Consider the following 21,988-nt stretch of genomic DNA (forward strand, 5'->3'; position numbering starts at 1 on the left):
AAGACTCATACAGGGTTAAAATCAATAAGGTTGATACTATTGGAGAAGCAACAGAGGAGTGAGTGTCTAAGGGTTGGAAAATGGGTTAGTGTCAAGTGTATACATGTGTAGGGGTATGCGTACCTCAGCCATCCTTACTCATCTTTTAAAATAATCATAATAACTACATACATGAAGTATGTATACCTAAATCATTTACCATAAAAATCATTCGATCCATAATTGGACCAAATCCGAGAAAATAAACATTTAATAAAAATGACATATAGGATCTTTCCGGTCGATCAATCTGCTATTGTCCAGAAACCCCATACCCCAATAAACGGTATATATTCGTTCAAGGCTTTTTACTTTATAACTTATTTTTGATTGATAAGAATATATGTGAATTAAAATCAACCCAAAAATATCTTAACAAGAAACGACATGAACTAAACCTTAAAAACCACAGCAATAAAAAAATAATAATGAATCTAGACAAACTGATATGCTGTCATTGATACTATATCTATGTCTCTACATACATACATTTATATAGAGTGTTAAACATTTGTAGACATAAACATCATAAAAAGAAACGTCATATTTTTCTGATAATAAATGAATAAAAAAAGTAAAAATATCATAAACATAATTGCATAGATACTCACTCATTTAGTCATTCGTCCGTACAGGTGTGACGGAAATAATAGTTTGTCTGTCGCTTTGTTTGCTTTGTTTTTTTTTTTTTCTTTAATTTATGGAGCGCTAAACAAATATTTCAAAGAAATTTTATTTAAAGGAGAGGTTCCACTTTTATAAAAGACTCATAGCAACATACAAACTTCATGGAGGTTTGTTTATTTCTTTGAAAAACTGGGTAATAATTTAATTTTAAATATTTGTCAATATTTTTACAAAAATTATCAACAAATTTATTTAAATTTTTAATTTTCATTATTTATTACAAATAATTATGTGATTTATTAAATGGGGGTTCAATGATCACATTGAAAAATCTAACATTTGACACTTACCAAATTCAATTGTATTGTTTGTCTCGCCAAAGCAGTCATCAGCTGATTTCTTTATATTTTTAAAATAGATTACGTTCGGTTCTGCAATTTTATTTATTATTTTTAATATATTTAACTGAATAATTTTTCTTTGACATGATTAAAATTTACTTAAAAATTATTTTATTCACAAAAATTCTGTGTAAATAACGCACCAAATTTTTCTGGGTGTATTTTTATAAAGAACAATTTATTTTATTTTGAATGAATTTATTTATAAATTTACCACTCCGCTGGTAACACCCAGAAATATTTCCATTCTGTCTTATAAAATGTACAATTTTAAATAGATATAATACAAAACAAAAATAAAAAAACAATTACTCTTATCATACCTGCCAAATATTTTATAATAATCGGTAATTTCCGTAATAAATTCAAATTTTGTTAAAAGTTACTAGAAAACAAAAACACTGCTTCATTTTTAAATACATTTTAAGAAAATGTTAAAAAATAAAGAAATATTTTTTCGGGTTTATAAATTTAACAACTTTTTTATGATTAATTGTGTCATTTTAGATTACTAATCTCATATTGATGTAGGTTGTTAACAATATTTGCTACGAGCGTACTAAAAGTTTAAAATTAATTTTAATCCACTTTAGTAAATATATCAAATTCATTATCGTTTTATTTTTATTACGTTGCATTGCGCCCGGAAGAAGATAAAAGCCAAAAGTAGTTTAAAATAAACCATACATTCATTATAAGTTTCCATTTTTTTTTTCAAAATGAATTTTAAATAAATAAAAACGCAATTCATAAAAATTGCGCCAAATTTTATTTAGAATTCCAAAGAATTCATTAATACATCAATAACTTATAGCTGTTTGTTTAAAATTAATTTTCATTAATTTCATTTACATTTATGTGTTATTAAAATTTGAATTTTGATTTTTACTACTTTTTCGTAGCACAAACTCAACTATCGATTTTTCCCTCAATAAAAAATAAAAATGATTTGCTAAATTTATACTATACACTTGTATTTAATCTATAAATAATTTTTAAATATGTATGTTTTGTATATACAATTATTCAGCAGATATTTTGAGAGAGATTTTTTATAGTTTTCAACAGAGATGTAAAATTTAGTATTATTATAAATTTGTTCATTACTTTTCTGATTAACAACAATTAAAAAAGTATATTTGGGTAACAGTAAAGATTTGTGGCAATTATGCACTGATCATAATCAAATTTTTAAAATGTTTTTGATTTTTGAAAAGACCTACCTACTCCATTGTTCCCAACATGAGAAACTTTTCCGAAAAGTGTTATAAATGTTTTATATAATTCCACATATTTAGTTCTATTTCCTGTCTAGAAATAAAAACAAACTAGATTTGATTATTTGTTGTCCAAAACTTAAAATAATTTATATATCCACCATCAGGCATGGAAATTTCAGTACTTTAGTACTTTTTTCAGTAATTTTTAGCATCGAAAAATACCGCATGCCTTAACGATAATAAGTCTAGTCTATAGTCTAGTCTGTAGTCTAGTCTATAGTCTAGTCTGTAGTCTAGTCTGTAGTCTAGTCTGTAGTCTAGTCTGTAGTCTAGTCTATAGTCTCGTCTATAGTCTCGTCTATAGTCTCGTCTATAGTCTAGTCTATAGTCTAGTCTATAGTCTAGTCTATAGTCTAGTCTATAGTCTAGTCTATAGTCTAGTCTATAGTCTAGTCTATAGTCTAGTCTATAGTCTAGTCTATAGTCTAGTCTATAGTCTGGTCTATAGTCTAGTCTATAGTCTAGTCTATAGTCTAGTCTATAGTCTAGTCTATAGTCTAGTCTATAGTCTAGTCTATAGTCTAGTCTATGTATGGTCTAGTCTATAGTCAAATTTCAAATTCTGCAGAGCTGGGCACTTAATTGACTCAAGCCCCGATTATACCCCTAAGTACATGTTTAGAACCACCTTCCGATATAATCTTTACAATTACAATACATGCTTTAATGTTCCCATTGATTTCCATACGGAATTCCATCAGCTTCCACTTTTTTTAACACAGTGGTATTCAAAACTTCAAAATCGACGAATACTGTATATGTGGAAATCTTAAGAGGTGTTAATAATGGTAATTGTAAGCCTTTCGTACTGTCGGAAGGCAATAGTGTAAAATTGAAGAGAAATAGTAATTTCAAAATTGGTAAATAGCAGCTGATTTTAAGCTTTATCATATTCAAATCGATAATTAAAGACGTACAATATGAAAAAAATTTCATTCATTATTTATAAAAACGCAGCAATTTTTTTTGTTTATAATAGTGAATCAAAATATAAATACATTAAGTTTTATTTTTAAACTTTTAAATGTTTACATATACCCACGTAAATGCCTTCCTTTTTCAAAATTTGTTGTTCTTTGTTTATACTTGCAATTTAATACAAAACGAAATTAAGAAAAATATGTTTTTTTTTTTCAAATTGCTATAAAAGATGTGATGTTTTTCGTTTTTTTTTTTCTTCTACTTATATATTTTGAAATATTTGTTTTTAACTTCTTTTGTATAATTTTAAATTTCTATTTATATTCTTGGTCTTATTCGCTCATTTTGCTTTTGTATTTATAGATCTCTCCCGCGATTCTGGTACTAATGAAAGATTGCACATAACACCGGGTACTTTGGATTTTAGTCGTATACAAGCTGCTCCATCCACAGATTTGGATCAACAAATATTAGAGGTGAGTTAAAAATAAAAGTTTTCTTGTTATTTTAAGGTTAAATTTCTTTCTGTACTATTTGTTTTTATGCTTTTGCTTTTATCATAATAATGGTTTAAGATCGTTTTTTATTTTGTATTTTCTTTTTTTATTTTTTGCACATGCTGCAGGTGTTGCAAACCCTTTTTTCGGCTGTGTGCCAAAAATTACAAAATAAAATGTGTGTCAATGTTGTGACTTTTAAAATAAAACAAATTAAAGGCGTGTCAAATTAGTTTGGCATAATTATTACTGTTTTACTGCAACACCTGAAGAGAAAAAGTTAATATTAGAAATTAGAAAGCAATAGCAACAAAATCGATCGATCAAAGTGTTTTGAGTAATTGACGAATTCACAGTAGATGCTGTCAGGAGAGCCAAATAAATAAATAAATACTATGAAGAATTTTTTATTTTTTCTGATTTTTAAATCTAAATATGACTTACTAAAAATGCAGTTCATATTATTCAAAATATTTTTTTTTTAGAAATTCGATTTTATGATTTTTACTAAATTACATGCTTAGTAAATAATAACCCATAAAAAGAAAACATTTTGGTACTTTTTCGTTCTTCGAAAGGTACACTTTAAATTATCTATAAATGAGAACTTGTAAGTGGGGACCTTTTGGTACTTTTTCGTATTCAAAAAGTACTTTTTGAATTTTCTATAATATTGAACCTAGAAACAAGAAATTAAGCATGTAGAGCCCGGAGTAAATGTGAACCTAAAGAGGGGACTTTTTGGTACTTTTTCGTTCTTTAACTGGTACTATTTGATTTGTTCCTGTTATAGGAAACTTATTGGTACTTTTTCGTTTTTTAAAAGGCACTTTTTGAATTTGAAAAGATTTTTTGATACTTTTTCGTTCTTCAACTGGCACTTTTTGGTTTTTATGCATAAAGTCAGACATACATACATATGTACATATATCCTGATGGAATGAAAATTTATAAGAGTGAATTTTTTAGTACTTTTTGTTTTGCAACTGGTACTTTTTGAATCTTTTATAATATTATTAACCTAAAAAAAGCAAAATTAAACACTTAACATACTAATTGAATCACTTTTTTGATTTTTTGTAATAAAATACGTACAGACTATTACTAATAATTTGATGTTTTAACTAAAAACTAGCTTTTTAACAAAAAATTTTTTAGTTAGTATTCGATTTTAAATTATTTTTAATAATAAACAAAATAACCTACATAATATGTTTTATGGCTTTTTACTTTTTTTTTTTTTTTTTTTTTTTGAATTCCAAAGTAATAAAGAAATATTTGTAAATTTCATTCAATACATAATTGACCTTTATTTTTGCAAATATTTCCATTATTGCGGTTTTGAACGCAATTATGTATATGTGTATAATAAATTACAAAATATGACGATGCAACAATGTAGAATTTTAATACCAAAATTAAACAAGTTTTTTTCTTGAATTTTTACATTTTGTGAGAAAAAACGAAGAAACAAAAAAATTTTAAATAGCATCGTATCACAAATAATTTAGAACACATTGAGATTTTTTGTGTATTTTTTCGCTGTTAACAAAGTTAAAAATAAAGTCTAATTAAAGCACATTTGGTTTTTGAAGAAAAAAAAAAAAATACATAAATAAAATGCATTTAAAATACTTATGCATACATGTATGTATGTTTATACATACAGTGTTGGTGGTAAAAATTTCTTGATTTATACAAAATTGAAAATTGAGTTAATTTTCTTATTAGCTGTCAAATTGTACATTTATTGACAAGTTGATTTAAAAGTGTCGTGTTTGAAATTTTCATTAAAATTGTTGGTTTAAAAGTCAGGATTTATTAGTGCACAACCATTGATATTAGTTCTTAATAAAATTACTATAAACATAGACAGATACGCTAATTTGAGAGAACACCGTTGTCATTATTAAACAAATTTATAATTTCGATATTTTTTCTTCCAACTAGTTTTAGATAAATCACATGTTTGTTTTAAATTGTTGTTTGATTACAATTTTATTTTGTTTTTGGTGCTTCAAACCAGTTCTAATAATTGTTTGCCACACTGTATGTATGCAGTTATTTCAAAATCTGTGTTTGTTTTAGCAAATCTAAATATACAATAATTTAATGCAATTTATTTTTACTTTTTTTGTTTATTCGTTCGTTCATTTGTTTGTTTTTTTTTTTCGTTCTTTTTTTGTTCTCACTTATAAATAGCACCTGTATAATGCCGAATAATAAATAATGAAACATTAGTTGTATGCCATCATCAATCCATTCATACATCTATCAGTGTTATATCCTCTCTTACTCGTATATTGAATCATTTATTCAACATTTTTATTATATTAATGTGAGAATTGAAATGTGATTTTGTAGTTTTTCATACGCCCAAAGTAAGCTTCTGTTGGCAATCTTGATAAAAAAAAACTAATTCATCAGCAAATGTGATGTGATAAAATGAAATGTATTTCCTATAAATCACATGTTATCTATAAATAGAACTATAATAACTAAAGTTCCCGTAGCTTCACTTTTTACCGAAGTCCTTAACTGAACTCAAACTTACGGTGGGACAATAAAGTATAACTTGTTTGTATTGGGACTTTTTCGTTCTTTAACTGGTACTTTTTGAATCTATGTATATACAATTTATACATATGTATATAAAAATGAATTTGTGTTTATTTGTTTGTGAGTGTGTTTGAAGTCTATAGACTCTTAAAGGGCTGGACCGATTTTGTTGAAATTTTCACTGAATTTTCCTGTATGTCTGGAAGGTATTATATGCAACTTTCTATTTCGAAATTTCAAGTAGGCGAGATGCCACTTAAAAAATATATATTAAAATAGCTAGAGTCCTCAAATTTTATATGGACAATTTTGACATCCGTGTGAACATTTGGGGACAAAATGGCTGTAGGGGGCGTGGCACCTCTACAGTATATCTGAAAAAATATAATAGTTGTAATCCTAACGGAGCCACAATGATACTAATAGGGGCGGGGCACCCCTCATGACTTAAATACAAAAATTTTTATATCTGGAAAACCATCAGAGTTAGAATTCTAAAATTTTGCACGCGCAATATTAAAATCCATATGAACAATTTGGGCATAATGGCGGGACTAGCAATAGGGGGCGTAGCACTTCCCATGTGAATTAAACACACAAATTCTTATATCTGGGAAACTATTGGAGCTAGAATTGAGAAATTTTGCACGAAGAACTTTGACATCCATGTTAACATTTATGTGCTAAATTGGCGGACTAGCAATAGGGGCGTGGTACATCCCATATGAATTAAATACAAAAATTTGCACGTCTGGGAAACTATAAGAGTTAGAATCCTCAAATTTCGCACGAAGAACTTTAACACTCATGTGAAAATATGTATTATTTGGCACCTCTTATATGAATTAAATGCATAAATTCGTATATTTGGGTAAATATTATAATACATTAATATATAAATTGACGTTTGGAAAAAAGTGAGTTTTTTGTTTATATTGTTTTTAGGGAAGCAAGGCACACTGGGTATAGCTAGTATTTTATAATATTGAACCTAGAAACGCAAAATATGGAAGTACACAACACGCGTTGAGGCGGCAACGCGTTTCACGCTTTTCAAACTTCTCGCACTTTATAAGCTGCAAGTTTCACACCACGCGTCACTTCGATCTTTCTTTTAATGTTTTTTAAGACAATTAGTGTTTTAAAAATCAAAATTTTTTTAATATTATTCTTCCATTCTTGGAGAAATTTATTTCATTTAAGTTTATTATTCTTCTACGCAAAACAAAATACAACCCAGATCAGCTGTCGACGCGTCGTACTTCCACCTGAAATTAAACACGCAGCATACTTATTGAAAGAAAAATTATAAAAGGGGTTCTGGTACTTTTTCGTCATTCACATGGTACTTTTTTATATTTTTGAATTATTGATCCTGATGGAATAAAAATTTATAAGACTAACTAACTAGAAACACAGAATTAAAAACGTATCGCCATGATTGAATGAAAATCTATAAAAAGGGCACTCTCTGGTACTCTTTCATGCTCCAACTAACCGAATATAGAACTTTTACATCCAGTACAAGTATTTTTTGTTAAATTAAAACCAAACAATTAACTTTTCTGAAGATCACTCTCGGGATCGGGAGATACCCTAATATTTAGCATTTTCTAAATTTATTTATTGCAATTTTTGTTATTATTACTTGTAGTAGTTCTGACATTTTCATAAGATGCTGCAATCGAAAAAGATCAACCAGCCAAAACAACCCACTCATTTAGATGCAATATTTATTTGTTATTTTGTTTGTTTTATTTTTAATTATTTTTATTTATATTTTCTAGGTTTTGTTGTTATTGTCAGTTAGTTTGTTTTTATTTTTTCTTCTTTATTTTTATTTTCTATATACAATATATTTTTAAATAATCATTGTATATTGTATTAATGGGTATTTCCGATCTACTATATACTAAATTTAGACAACACCAAAAAATAAAGCAATTGTTCTTTATTTGTGTGTTTTTAATACAAATTAATGCAGTTAATAATGTGAGAGCTTTTAGATGTCTATTAAATAAGTCTAAGTATGTATATTTTGAAATGATGTTAATTTGTTATACATTTTATTTCGGTAAATTTGATTGCGTTTCAAACAACCTGTTTTTATTTATTAAAATTTAAAGTAATAACCTGTTCCATGTCTTTGACAGGGATTTCATTTTGCTGTTTTCTATATAAAACTATTAAATTTAAAATATCTTATACTGCAATTAGGAAAAGTCCATTTCACACTGTATAACATTTCTAAGGTGAAGTTAAATCATACCTAATATTAAATAAATTTCGTTTTTTTAATATTTTGTTTGTCCTTTTAATTTCTAAATGCCATAATTTGTAGATGAGTTGGGGGATTAACTGGATTATTTGGAATTTTGTATTTATTTTTATTAACACACAATACTTTTTTTTTAATTTTATATTAAATAAAATATATACATATGTATGTATGTATACATATATTATCCGTGGTTTGTCGCTGTTCATTTGATGTCGATGAAAATGATGTCGTCGTTGTCAGTCATTTATTATAATCGTCTAAATATAGTCTAGTTTTTTGTTTAATTTTTATATGTATGTTTGTATGTATATATTTTTCATTTAATATATATAAATTTCTAAAATTATACTTATGTATATATTCTAAGCAATTTTTCTTTACTGTCATTAATATTTTTATATTTACAGTGTAGGCCGAAACATAAGTAATTTTCTTCACTTTGTCTTCCACGCTTAGATTTGAAATTATATTGACATTCCTTTCGGCATATGATATATATAATATAATTTCAAAATTTGAAAAAATGTTCACACACGTAATGTGGAAGAGGGGACGAGTTTTTCAATTTGTACCTCATGGGCTCATCAGGAACGTTCCTGTTTCTTCGTTTGTATTGCGATTTCAAATTCAAATTTATTTCCCTCTATTTTTCCTATATCCCCTTTATGTCGGCTGATATGACTCTAGTTTTGGATCATCCTCTTCGGTATTTTCAGGATTACGGTGGGAAAATTTAAATGGAAATTATATAAGTTCCATCAAATATAGTGTCAGGAAATGTTGCGTAGGTTTCGAACAATACTGTACCTATAAAATGTATATCTACTTATGAATTTATAAAGCTTACATTTCTATTTACAGTAGAGAGCAAATTTGTGTTCAGCTTAGTAGAGCAAGAACAACATATTACATATAAATATGTCAGCAGAGTTAAGCAGGGATGGGAAAAAAATAAGAATAATTAAAAAATTTAAAAATTAAAATGTACTACATTTTAGTACTTTTTCGTTCAATAACTGGTATTTTTTGAGTATTCTATCATATCAAACAAAGAAACATGAAATTAAGCATATAGAGCCCGTAGTAAATAAGAACCTATTTGGTACGTTCTTCGTTCAGGGTGAATGAAAAGGATTTTTGGTACTTTTTCGTTTTTCAACTGGTCCTTTTTTGATTTTATGAATTATTGAACCTAGAAACATAAAATCATATATACATATATGATCGTGATAGAATGAAAATTTACAAGAGTAAACTTTTTGTCACTTTTTTGTTCTTCAATTTAAACTTGGAACATAGAATTAAACACGCAGCGTCCTGATTAAACGAAAATCTATAAAAGTTGACTTTCTGTTACTTTTTCGTTTTCCAACTGAAATTTTTTAGATTTTTTGTAATTAAATACGTATTGGGGTAGACTTTTATTCTTCACTGTATTGTAGATACATATTTATAGATTTACTTGTTGTACCAACCAGCCATAATTAAAATAAATATATACATATAAATTTAATAATAAAAATATATCAAACATATAACATGATTCTCCGAAGTGTTGCTGTTGATTTTGTTATTTCTGTAGAGTTTAAAAATATTTCTCATAGAATAAAAAAAAGCACTCACTTTAATTGAGTTACTAAAATACTTTATTATAAAAATAAATATATTTAATGTATGTATATATTTAAAAACAATACAACAGTGTTTACATACAACCCAAAAACCATCTAACACGAATACAGCACAGTTAATGCGAAATAATTATTTAATCGAATCGAACCGTACCGAACTGAACTGTACGGTATTGGGAGTAGAAGAAGAAGAAGAATGTAGAAAAACACACCAAAATATAACAAACAAATTATTGTGTGAGTTGTGCTTTTTTTAGACGACCATACACAATTTCTATTCTTAAAATACAACTCGTATCTATCTACACTTGTGGTTAAAATGTTTTTTTTTTTTTTTTTGTATATTAACCAACAAGTATTTATTTATATTTCAATTTATTTTATTTTTTCTTTACATTTAATTAAAATTGCTGTTGCTAAATTTAAAGAACGTTTAAATAGTCTTGTTTGAGTGGTTTTCTTAAAAAAGAAATGTTAAGATTTTAATAGAAGTCAAGTTATTTATTGTTAATAAATCGATTTTTCATTTTTAGTTCCCTTCAAGTTTTTATTGAATTAATAGAAATTTCTTAAAGAAGCCACCTGTTGATTAAGAAGTAGAAAATATAAATTTTTTATGGTAGGTTTTTAAGTGATAGATTTATTATCGTCCAGGGTCTTCTGATACTTAATCAGGAGTATTTCTAGGTAAATATTGGAATCAGCAAATTTGTATAAATTTATCAAGTGGTCATATGTATAAGGAAAATACATATATATTTCTTTTGACAATCCGACAATCTTTAGTACAAAAAGTAGATTTTTCCAGTAAATCGCATATTATTTTTTGTTATTTATGTATTTAAAGAGAACACCGACTACGACTTTATCAAACTTTTCGATATACTGAGTTCTTATAAATAATATAATAATACCTTGAATACCAACAATATTTTTAATTTTAAATATTTACTTTTGCCACACTTTCAAACCCACCATAACTGAGCTGAGGAAACCCCTTTAATTTCCATACGAAAATACATATTTCTTTACATATTCAGTATATTCTCCTTTCGCACACAATCATTGTAAATTTTTACAAAAATAAAAGGAAAATCACATCATTCTATAATAATCGACTAACTGCGTATGAGGTTCAGAATATTTTATAAATAGATTTATATACAAACAGCATATTTATAAATACACGCACAAAAATAATAAAAAAATAAACTGAAAGAATAAAATAAATCGAAGAAATACACCACATTGAGTTGAGAAAAAGAAAAAAAATAATATAAAATGTAAAAATAAAATGAAAAAATAAACTTTAGCAAAAAACGCAAATAACATTTCGTTTTAAAAATAGCGACATTCTGTTTCTCATGTAAAAATAAACACAAAAGCACACATTTTCATCATCATTATTAACAACAACTAAATCATCATCCTCAACCTCAACAGCAGCAAGCAACATCATCATCATAAACAACAACAGCAACATCATTGTGGTGTAACTCATGTAATGTTATCACAAGTATTCTTCTTCTTTTTTATTCGCCTTCAGTCGTTCCCTATTGTTCTACACTCACAGAAAATACACATGTACGACGACTGACTGAATATTTATTCATGATTCAAGGCTAAAATGACTATATAATTTTTATTTTTTTCTTTTAACACCACAACAACAATAAATTAATATTAATGTAAGGTGGTTGATCTTAGAATTCGTTTTAAGAGGGTGTGGAAGCTGTTAAAAACACGAGTATAGTAAATATTTGACAAACGATTGATTATTTTTATATTTAGTTTTGAATGTTGTTGTTGTTATCACAGTTCGACTGTGGTCGGGGAAGGAAAAACACTTTCGGTTGATACAGCTGTCGCTGGCTTGGCAATCTTTGGCCAAGTATGACTCGGGTTGTTCCGGACTGAAGATCCAATTGTCGTGGGAACTTATAGTTTTGATATACTCATTTCTAGTTATATATATATTAAAATTTTATCGCATCTACGATTGTCGAAAAAGGCTAACGAAATAGAATAGCACGAGTATGTCTTACTACACCACTCGAAACCTAACATTCTTTACCCCCAGGCAAGTTTTTCACGCAAACATATTGCAACGTTAAATTGTCAATTTTAGTTTACTCTTTTACCACACCGATATTAATTCTAGACCAATTGTAGTATAATATAATTATCTTATATAATAATAATTATTATATACAATACATTATAAAAGCTTTTATCAGTAATGGACTACTCTTAAAAAATCATGCACGATGATAATCTTGAATTTTATCTCCATCCAGTGGTTCTGAGTTCTAAACTTTATGTGGGCTTAGTACTATTGTTCCTTTTGGAATAGGAAAACAGCAACCCACGCCATATTAAATAATTGTTCTGCCCTACACCCACCTTAAAGTATACCAATCGGCTTAGGATAATTTTCTGAGTCGATTTAGCTATGCCCTGTAAACAAACTAAAGGTTATTATTTTGAAGATAATTCAATATTGAATTATCGAAGCCTATTGGAAATGGTAAAAATTGGTCTATTATTTCAGCTCATGTTTAATATACTTGAATCTTGATAAAAAGCGACACAATTAAGCTTTATATACTAGACTTGGTCGGGTCTCTCTTGACTCTAGCCCCATAGAAATTCCCCTTAAAAAAATGACTTAAATGTCCACAATTCGCTTAAAAAGGCTAATGTGAAATTCATGATAAATACATTTTATCCACAAAATTTTTTTAAGGATCACTCCTTATTTTCTTCCTCCCCCCGTTTAAAGCCTTTTTCTGTTTTTCATCAATAAATTGCTAAACTATATGGGAGGCAAAGTGCTTTATTATGAAAAAATAACCTTCCAAAATGTTTGTTCTTTCTAATTATGGATAAAAATTGTCCAGTACGCAATTTCTTTATGGTGTGGATTCTTATTACACCAAATATTTGAGCAATGTGTAATCGTACTTTATTTGAATTATATTTATATTGCACTTTTTTTAAGTGTATAAATAAATATGTATTCATATTCAAGGAATCACTTACATTCCAAAATTCTTAAAATAGTTTGCAAATATTTTATTAACCATTTCCACACAACAACCCAGAGCAAAAACAAGGCTATTTTGGGTTATTTTTAAAAATATTCAAAGATGGGTATTTGAAAATAAAAAACCAACAAATATTGAAATTAATTAAATTGATTCTATTAAATGCCAAGAAAGATAATATAAAGTAATTAGTCCAGGAGATGAACACAATGTTACCGCAAATTGGTGCACTCGTATTCAGCAAATGAGTTACCCTCAAATATTTCACAGGCCCACTTTACATATTGCAGTTATTTTGTAGATTTTTATAATTAAAAAAAAAAGAATCTAAATAGTTAAATCTATTTGTCTTTGTTTTTAGGTTTTATAAAATCTCTTTTATACATTTTTTTTTTAAATTTAGTGGTCTAAAGTAATTATTTTTTTCTTGAGAAAAATAAAGTCTCTTGCTAAGAGGAATTAAAGCATTTGTACTCGTTCAAAAGAATACTATGATTAGGCGTTATATTAATTTTGTCATAGCGTTTGTAGCATAATGCGTATTTATTGAATATATTACAAGAAAATTCAAACTAAATAAAAAAAGAAAATTCCACATCTATAATTTTAAGTTTTAAGAATATTTAGAAGTTAAAGAAATTTAATTTAAAACATAAATCACAGTGTTTGCAAAATTAACATATTTTATAAAATTTATTAAAATTAGAAAAATTCTCGAAAAATCTTTTATTTAAAAGTCTACAGTCCAAAAGAACAGAAACCTATTTACATAATAATCTTGGAATGGACAAGCATTTCGCCCAACCAAATGTAGCACTTAGATTTATTTTCAATTTATTTATTTATTTTTTGTGATGGTATAGTATTGTTGTGTGTTAAAGAAATCAAAATACACAAATAGCGCAAAAAAAAAAAAGAAATTCAGCATATAACGAATGCTACCACCACCTAACGCTGTTTTAGCCATTAAATGGCCACCTCTAAGCAAAAATTTCTATATAAATATTTATTTATATAGTAAATAGTATATACAAAATATATTTCTTTTTATTTTATTTAAATGTGTGAACATTTTCCTTCTTCATATGTAAGTTTTCTACATGAGCACGATCCATTATACAGTTTGGAGCAATTCAAAAGCACAGAATTTTTCTTTTCCTTATTTTTTTATGTCGCAACTATTAATGCTAGAATAAGGTCTCTGTATGAAATCTAAGATTTAAGAAAAAAGATTTATTTCAACTGATATAAAAAACACTTATCGTATTCAATTAAGCTAGAATTTACATGGGTGCACAAGTATGTGTGTGAAGTTAAATTCGAATTTAACTAGCAGAGACACAAACCACATTTTTTAACATTGCTCTTTTTGCAGCTAACAGAGCACTGTTAAGCATTTAACAGAAAGTACATGAAAAATTAATAATAAATACTTTGAAATTTTCAGAAAATGAAAATTGAAAATTTCAGAACTTAAAAAAATATGAAAAATAAAAAAAATATTTTTTGAAAAAAATCAATATTTTAATAAAAAAGATTAAAAATTCTCTAAAAAATCAATATTTCAATAAGAAAAATGTTAAAAATTCTCTAAAGGATTGGTGTCCAAATTGGACAAATATGGAAATGCACACGTATACCACTATATAGGAGTAGTAGTCTAAAGGGTCCCTAACAGGATTCTGGTTGTCATATGTCTGGAATAGTTTTGGAAGTTTTTTAAAAAATTTTTGAAAAAATCAATATTTCAATAAGAAAAATGTTAAAATTCTCTAAAGGATTGGTGTCCAATTTGGACAAATATGGAAATGCACACGTATACCACTATATAGGAGTAGTAGTCTAAAGGGTCCTTAACAGGATTCCGGGAGTCATATTTCTGGAATAATTTTGGAAGTTTTTTAAAAAATTTTTAAAAATATCAATATATTTAAAGAAGTAATACAAAAAATTCTCTAAAGGATTGGTGTCCAATTTGGACAAATATGGAAATGCACACGTATACCACTATATAGGTGTAGTAGTCTAAAGGGTCCCTAACAGGATTCTGGAAGTCATATGTCTGGAATAGTTTTGGAAGTTTTTTAAAAAATTTTTGAAAAAATCAATATTTCAATAAGAAAAATGTTAAAAATTCTCTAAAGGATTGGTGTCCAATTTGGACAAATATGGAAATGCACACGTATACCACTATATAGGAGTAGTAGTCTAAAGGGTCCTTAACAGGATTCCGGGAGTCATATTTATGGAATAATTTTGGAAGTTTTTTAAAAAATTTTTAAAAATATCAATATATTTAAAGAAGTAATACAAAAAATTCTCTAAAGGATTGGTGTCCAATTTGGACAAATATGGAAATGCACACGTATACCACTATATAGGAGTAGTAGTCTAAAGGGTCCCTAACAGGATTCTGGAAGTCATATGTCTGGAATAGTTTTGGAAGTTTTTTAAAAAATTTTTGAAAAAATCAATATTTCAATAAGAAAAATGTTAAAATTCTCTAAAGGATTGGTGTCCAATTTGGACAAATATGGAAATGCACACGTATACCACTATATAGGAGTAGTAGCCTAAAGGGTCCTTAACAGGATTCCGGTAGTCGTATGTCTGGAATAGTTTTGGAAGTTTTTTAAAAAATTTTTGAAAAAATCAATATTTCAATAAGAAAAATGTTAAAAATTCTCTAAAGGATTTGTGTCCAATTTGGACAAATATGGAAATGCACACGTATACCACTATATAGGAGTAGTAGTCTAAAGGGTCCCTAACAGGATTCTGGTAGTCATATGTCTGGAATAGTTTTGGAAGTTTTTTAAAAAATTTTTTAAAAAATCAATATTTCAATAAGAAAAATGTTAAAATTCTCTAAAGGATTGGTGTCCAATTTGGACAAATATGGAAATGCACACGTATACCACTATATAGGAGTAGTAGCCTAAAGGGTCCCTAACAGGATTCTGGTAGTCATATGTCTGGAATAGTTTTGGAAGTTTTTTAAAAAATTTTTGAAAAAATCAATATTTCAATAAGAAAAATGTTAAAATTCTCTAAAGGATTGGTGTCCAATTTGGACAAATATGGAAATGCACACGTATACCACTATATAGGAGTAGTAGCCTAAAGGGTCCTTAACAGGATTCCGGTAGTCATATGTCTGGAATAGTTTTGGAAGTTTTTTAAAAAATTTTTGAAAAAATCAATATTTCAATAAGAAAAATGTTAAAAATTCTCTAAAGGATTTGTGTCCAATTTGGACAAATATGGAAATGCACACGTATACCACTATATAGGAGTAGTAGTCTAAAGGGTCCCTAACAGGATTCTGGAAGTCATATGTCTGGAATAGTTTTGGAAGTTTTTTAAAAAATTTTTGAAAAAATCAATATTTCAATAAGAAAAATGTTAAAAATTCTCTAAAGGATTGGTGTTCAATTTGGACAAATATGGAAATGCACACGTATACCACTATATAGGAGTAGTAGCCTAAAGGGTCCCTAACAGGATTCTGGTAGTCATATGTCTGGAATAGTTTTGGAAGTTTTTTAAAAAATTTTTGAAAAAATCAATATTTCAATAAGAAAAATGTTAAAAATTCTCTAAAGGATTGGTGTTCAATTTGGACAAATATGGAAATGCACACGTATACCACTATATAGAAGTAGTAGTCTAAAGGGTCCTTAACAGGATTCCGGGAGTCATATTTCTGGAATAATTTTGGAAGTTTTTTAAAAAATTTTTAAAAATATCAATATATTTAAAGAAGTAATACAAAAAATTCTCTAAAGGATTGGTGTCCAATTTGGACAAATATGGAAATGCACACGTATACCACTATATAGGAGTAGTAGTCTAAAGGGTCCCTAACAGGATTCTGGAAGTCATATGTCTGGAATAGTTTTGGAAGTTTTTTAAAAAATTTTTGAAAAAATCAATATTTCAATAAGAAAAATGTTAAAAATTCTCTAAAGGATTTGTGTCCAATTTGGACAAATATGGAAATGCACACGTATACCACTATATAGGAGTAGTAGTCTAAAGGGTCCCTAACAGGATTCTGGAAGTCATATGTCTGGAATAGTTTTGGAAGTTTTTTAAAAAATTTTTGAAAAAATCAATATTTCAATAAGAAAAATGTTAAAAATTCTCTAAAGGATTTGTGTCCAATTTGGACAAATATGGAAATGCACACGCATACCACTATATAGGAGTAGTAGTCTAAAGGGTCCCTAACAGGATTCTGGAAGTCATATGTCTGGAATAGTTTTGGAAGTTTTTTAAAAAATTTTTGAAAAAATCAATATTTCAATAAGAAAAATGTTAAAAATTCTCTAAAGGATTGGTGTTCAATTTGGACAAATATGGAAATGCACACGTATACCACTATATAGAAGTAGTAGTCTAAAGGGTCCTTAACAGGATTCCGGGAGTCATATTTCTGGAATAATTTTGGAAGTTTTTTAAAAAAATTTTAAAAATATCAATATATTTAAAGAAGTAATACAAAAAATTCTCTAAAGGATTGGTGTCCAATTTGGACAAATATGGAAATGCACACGTATACCACTATATAGGAGTAGTAGTCTAAAGGGTCCCTAACAGGATTCTGGAAGTCATATGTCTGGAATAGTTTTGGAAGTTTTTTAAAAAATTTTTGAAAAAATCAATATTTCAATAAGAAAAATGTTAAAAATTCTCTAAAGGATTGGTGTTCAATTTGGACAAATATGGAAATGCACACGTATACCACTATATAGGAGTAGTAGCCTAAAGGGTCCCTAACAGGATTCTGGTAGTCATATGTCTGGAATAGTTTTGGAAGTTTTTTAAAAAATTTTTTAAAAAATCAATATTTCAATAAGAAAAATGTTAAAATTCTCTAAAGGATTGGTGTCCAATTTGGACAAATATGGAAATGCACACGTATACCACTATATAGGAGTAGTAGCCTAAAGGGTCCCTAACAGGATTCTGGTAGTCATATGTCTGGAATAGTTTTGGAAGTTTTTTAAAAAATTTTTGAAAAAATCAATATTTCAATAAGAAAAATGTTAAAATTCTCTAAAGGATTGGTGTCCAATTTGGACAAATATGGAAATGCACACGTATACCACTATATAGGAGTAGTAGCCTAAAGGGTCTCTAACAGGATTCTGGTAGTCATATGTCTAGAATAATTTTGGAAGTTTTTTAAAAAATTTTTGAAAAAATCAATATTTCAATAAGAAAAATGTTAAAATTCTCTAAAGGATTGGTGTCCAATTTGGACAAATATGGAAATGCACACGTATACCACTATATAGGAGTAGTAGCCTAAAGGGTCCTTAACAGGATTCCGGTAGTCGTATGTCTGGAATAGTTTTGGAAGTTTTTTAAAAAATTTTTGAAAAAATCAATATTTCAATAAGAAAAATGTTAAAAATTCTCTAAAGGATTGGTGTTCAATTTGGACAAATATGGAAATGCACACGTATACCACTATATAGGAGTAGTAGCCTAAAGGGTCCCTAACAGGATTCTGGTAGTCATATGTCTGGAATAGTTTTGGAAGTTTTTTAAAAAATTTTTGAAAAAATCAATATTTCAATAAGAAAAATGTTAAAAATTCTTTAAAGGATTGGTGTTCAATTTGGACAAATATGGAAATGCACACGTATACCACTATATAGAAGTAGTAGTCTAAAGGGTCCTTAACAGGATTCCGGGAGTCAAATTTCTGGAATAATTTTGGAAGTTTTTTAAAAAATTTTTAAAAATATCAATATATTTAAAGAAGTAATACAAAAAATTCTCTAAAGGATTGGTGTCCAATTTGGACAAATATGGAAATGCACACGTATACCACTATATAGGAGTAGTAGTCTAAAGGGTCCCTAACAGGATTCTGGAAGTCATATGTCTGGAATAGTTTTGGAAGTTTTTTAAAAAATTTTTGAAAAAATCAATATTTCAATAAGAAAAATGTTAAAATTCTCTAAAGGATTGGTGTCCAATTTGGACAAATATGGAAATGCACACGTATACCACTATATAGGAGTAGTAGCCTAAAGGGTCCTTAACAGGATTCCGGTAGTCATATTTCTGGAATAATTTTGGAAGTTTTTTAAAAAAATTTTAAAAATATCAATATATTTAAAGAAGTAATACAAAAAATTCTCTAAAGGATTGGTGTCCAATTTGGACAAATATGGAAATGCACACGTATACCACTATATAGGAGTAGTAGTCTAAAGGGTCTCTAATAGGATTCTGTTAGTCATATGTCTGGAATAATTTTGGAAGTTTTTTAAAAAATTTTTGAAAAAATCAATATTTCAATAAGAAAAATGTTAAAAATTCTCTAAAGGATTGGTGTTCAATTTGGACAAATATGGAAATGCACACGTATACCACTATATAGAAGTAGTAGTCTAAAGGGTCCTTAACAGGATTCCGGGAGTCATATTTCTGGAATAATTTTGGAAGTTTTTTAAAAAATTTTTAAAAATATCAATATATTTAAAGAAGTAATACAAAAAATTCTCTAAAGGATTGGTGTCCAATTTGGACAAATATGGAAATGCACACGTATACCACTATATAGGAGTAGTAGTCTAAAGGGTCCCTAACAGGATTCTGGAAGTCATATGTCTGGAATAGTTTTGGAAGTTTTTTAAAAAATTTTTGAAAAAATCAATATTTCAATAAGAAAAATGTTAAAATTCTCTAAAGGATTGGTGTCCAATTTGGACAAATATGGAAATGCACACGTATACCACTATATAGGAGTAGTAGCCTAAAGGGTCTCTAACAGGATTCTGGTAGTCATATGTCTAGAATAATTTTGGAAGTTTTTTAAAAAATTTTTGAAAAAATCAATATTTCAATAAGAAAAATGTTAAAATTCTCTAAAGGATTGGTGTCCAATTTGGACAAATATGGAAATGCACACGTATACCACTATATAGGAGTAGTAGTCTAAAGGGTCCTTAACAGGATTCCGGGAGTCATATTTCTGGAATAATTTTGGAAGTTTTTTAAAAAATTTTTAAAAATATCAATATATTTAAAGAAGTAATACAAAAAATTCTCTAAAGGATTGGTGTCCAATTTGGACAAATATGGAAATGCACACGTATACCACTATATAGGAGTAGTAGTCTAAAGGGTCCCTAACAGGATTCTGGAAGTCATATGTCTGGAATAGTTTTGGAAGTTTTTTAAAAAATTTTTGAAAAAATCAATATTTCAATAAGAAAAATGTTAAAAATTCTCTAAAGGATTGGTGTCCAATTTGGACAAATATGGAAATGCACACGTATACCACTATATAGGAGTAGTAGTCTAAAGGGTCCTTAACAGGATGCCGGGAGTCATATTTATGGAATAATTTTGGAAGTTTTTTAAAAAATTTTTAAAAATATCAATATATTTAAAGAAGTAATACAAAAAATTCTTTTTGAAAAAATCAATATTTCAATAAGAAAATTTTTAAAAATTTTTTAAAAAACTTCCAAAATTATTCCAGAAATATGACTACCGGAATCCTGTTAAGGACCCTTTAGGCTACTACTCCTATATAGTGGTATACGTGTGCATTTCCATATTTGTCCAAATTGGACACCAATCCTTTAGAGAATTTTAACATTTTTCTTATTGAAATATTGATTTTTTCAAAAATTTTTTAAAAAACTTCCAAAACTATTCCAGACATATGACTACCAGAATCCTGTTAGGGACCCTTTAGGCTACTACTCCTATATAGTGGTATACGTGTGCATTTCCATATTTGTCCAAATTGGACACCAATCCTTTAGAGAATTTTAACATTTTTCTTATTGAAATATTGATTTTTTCAAAAATTTTTTAAAAAACTTCCAAAACTATTCCAGACATATGACTTCCAGAATCCTGTTAGGGACCCTTTAGACTACTACTCCTATATAGTGGTATACGTGTGCATTTCCATATTTGTCCAAATTGGACACCAATCCTTTAGAGAATTTTTTGTATTACTTCTTTAAATATATTGATATTTTTAAAAATTTTTTAAAAAACTTCCAAAATTATTCCAGAAATATGACTCCCGGAATCCTATTAAGGACCCTTTAGACTACTACTTCTATATAGTGGTATACGTGTGCATTTCCATATTTGTCCAAATTGAACACCAATCCTTTAGAGAATTTTTAACATTTTTCTTATTGAAATATTGATTTTTTCAAAAATTTTTTAAAAAACTTCCAAAACTATTCCAGACATATGACTTCCAGAATCCTGTTAGGGACCCTTTAGACTACTACTCCTATATAGTGGTATGCGTGTGCATTTCCATATTTGTCCAAATTGGACACCAATCCTTTAGAGAATTTTAACATTTTTCTTATTGAAATATTGATTTTTTCAAAAATTTTTTAAAAAACTTCCAAAACTATTCCAGACATATGACTACCAGAATCCTGTTAGGGACCCTTTAGGCTACTACTCCTATATAGTGGTATATGTGTGCATTTCCATATTTGTCCAAATTGGACACCAATCCTTTAGAGAATTTTAACATTTTTCTTATTGAAATATTGATTTTTTCAAAAATTTTTTAAAAAACTTCCAAAATTATTCTAGACATATGACTACCAGAATCCTGTTAGAGACCCTTTAGACTACTACTCCTATATAGTGGTATTCGTGTGCATTTCCATATTTGTCCAAATTGGACACCAATCCTT

General features: G+C 27.7%; 1 protein-coding gene across 4 annotated transcripts in view; it reads left to right on the forward strand.

Annotated features, from left to right (window-relative positions):
• Nucleotides 1-21,988, forward strand: part of LOC119599919 (histone deacetylase 4) — a 57,247-nt gene that overhangs the window by 16,422 nt on the left and 18,837 nt on the right. For all 4 annotated transcript variants that reach the window (XM_037949863.1, XM_037949862.1, XM_037949865.1 and 1 more), the window contains exon 4: nt 3,632-3,744. In XM_037949863.1, the coding sequence (XP_037805791.1) occupies nt 3,632-3,744 (113 nt within the window). The remainder of the gene's footprint in view (nt 1-3,631; nt 3,745-21,988) is intronic.

This window comes from Lucilia sericata, unplaced genomic scaffold (assembly GCF_015586225.1).
Source record: "Lucilia sericata isolate MDLA Ls3-8-SP2 unplaced genomic scaffold, ASM1558622v1 Contig000097F_arrow, whole genome shotgun sequence".
Taxonomy (NCBI): domain Eukaryota; kingdom Metazoa; phylum Arthropoda; class Insecta; order Diptera; family Calliphoridae; genus Lucilia; species Lucilia sericata.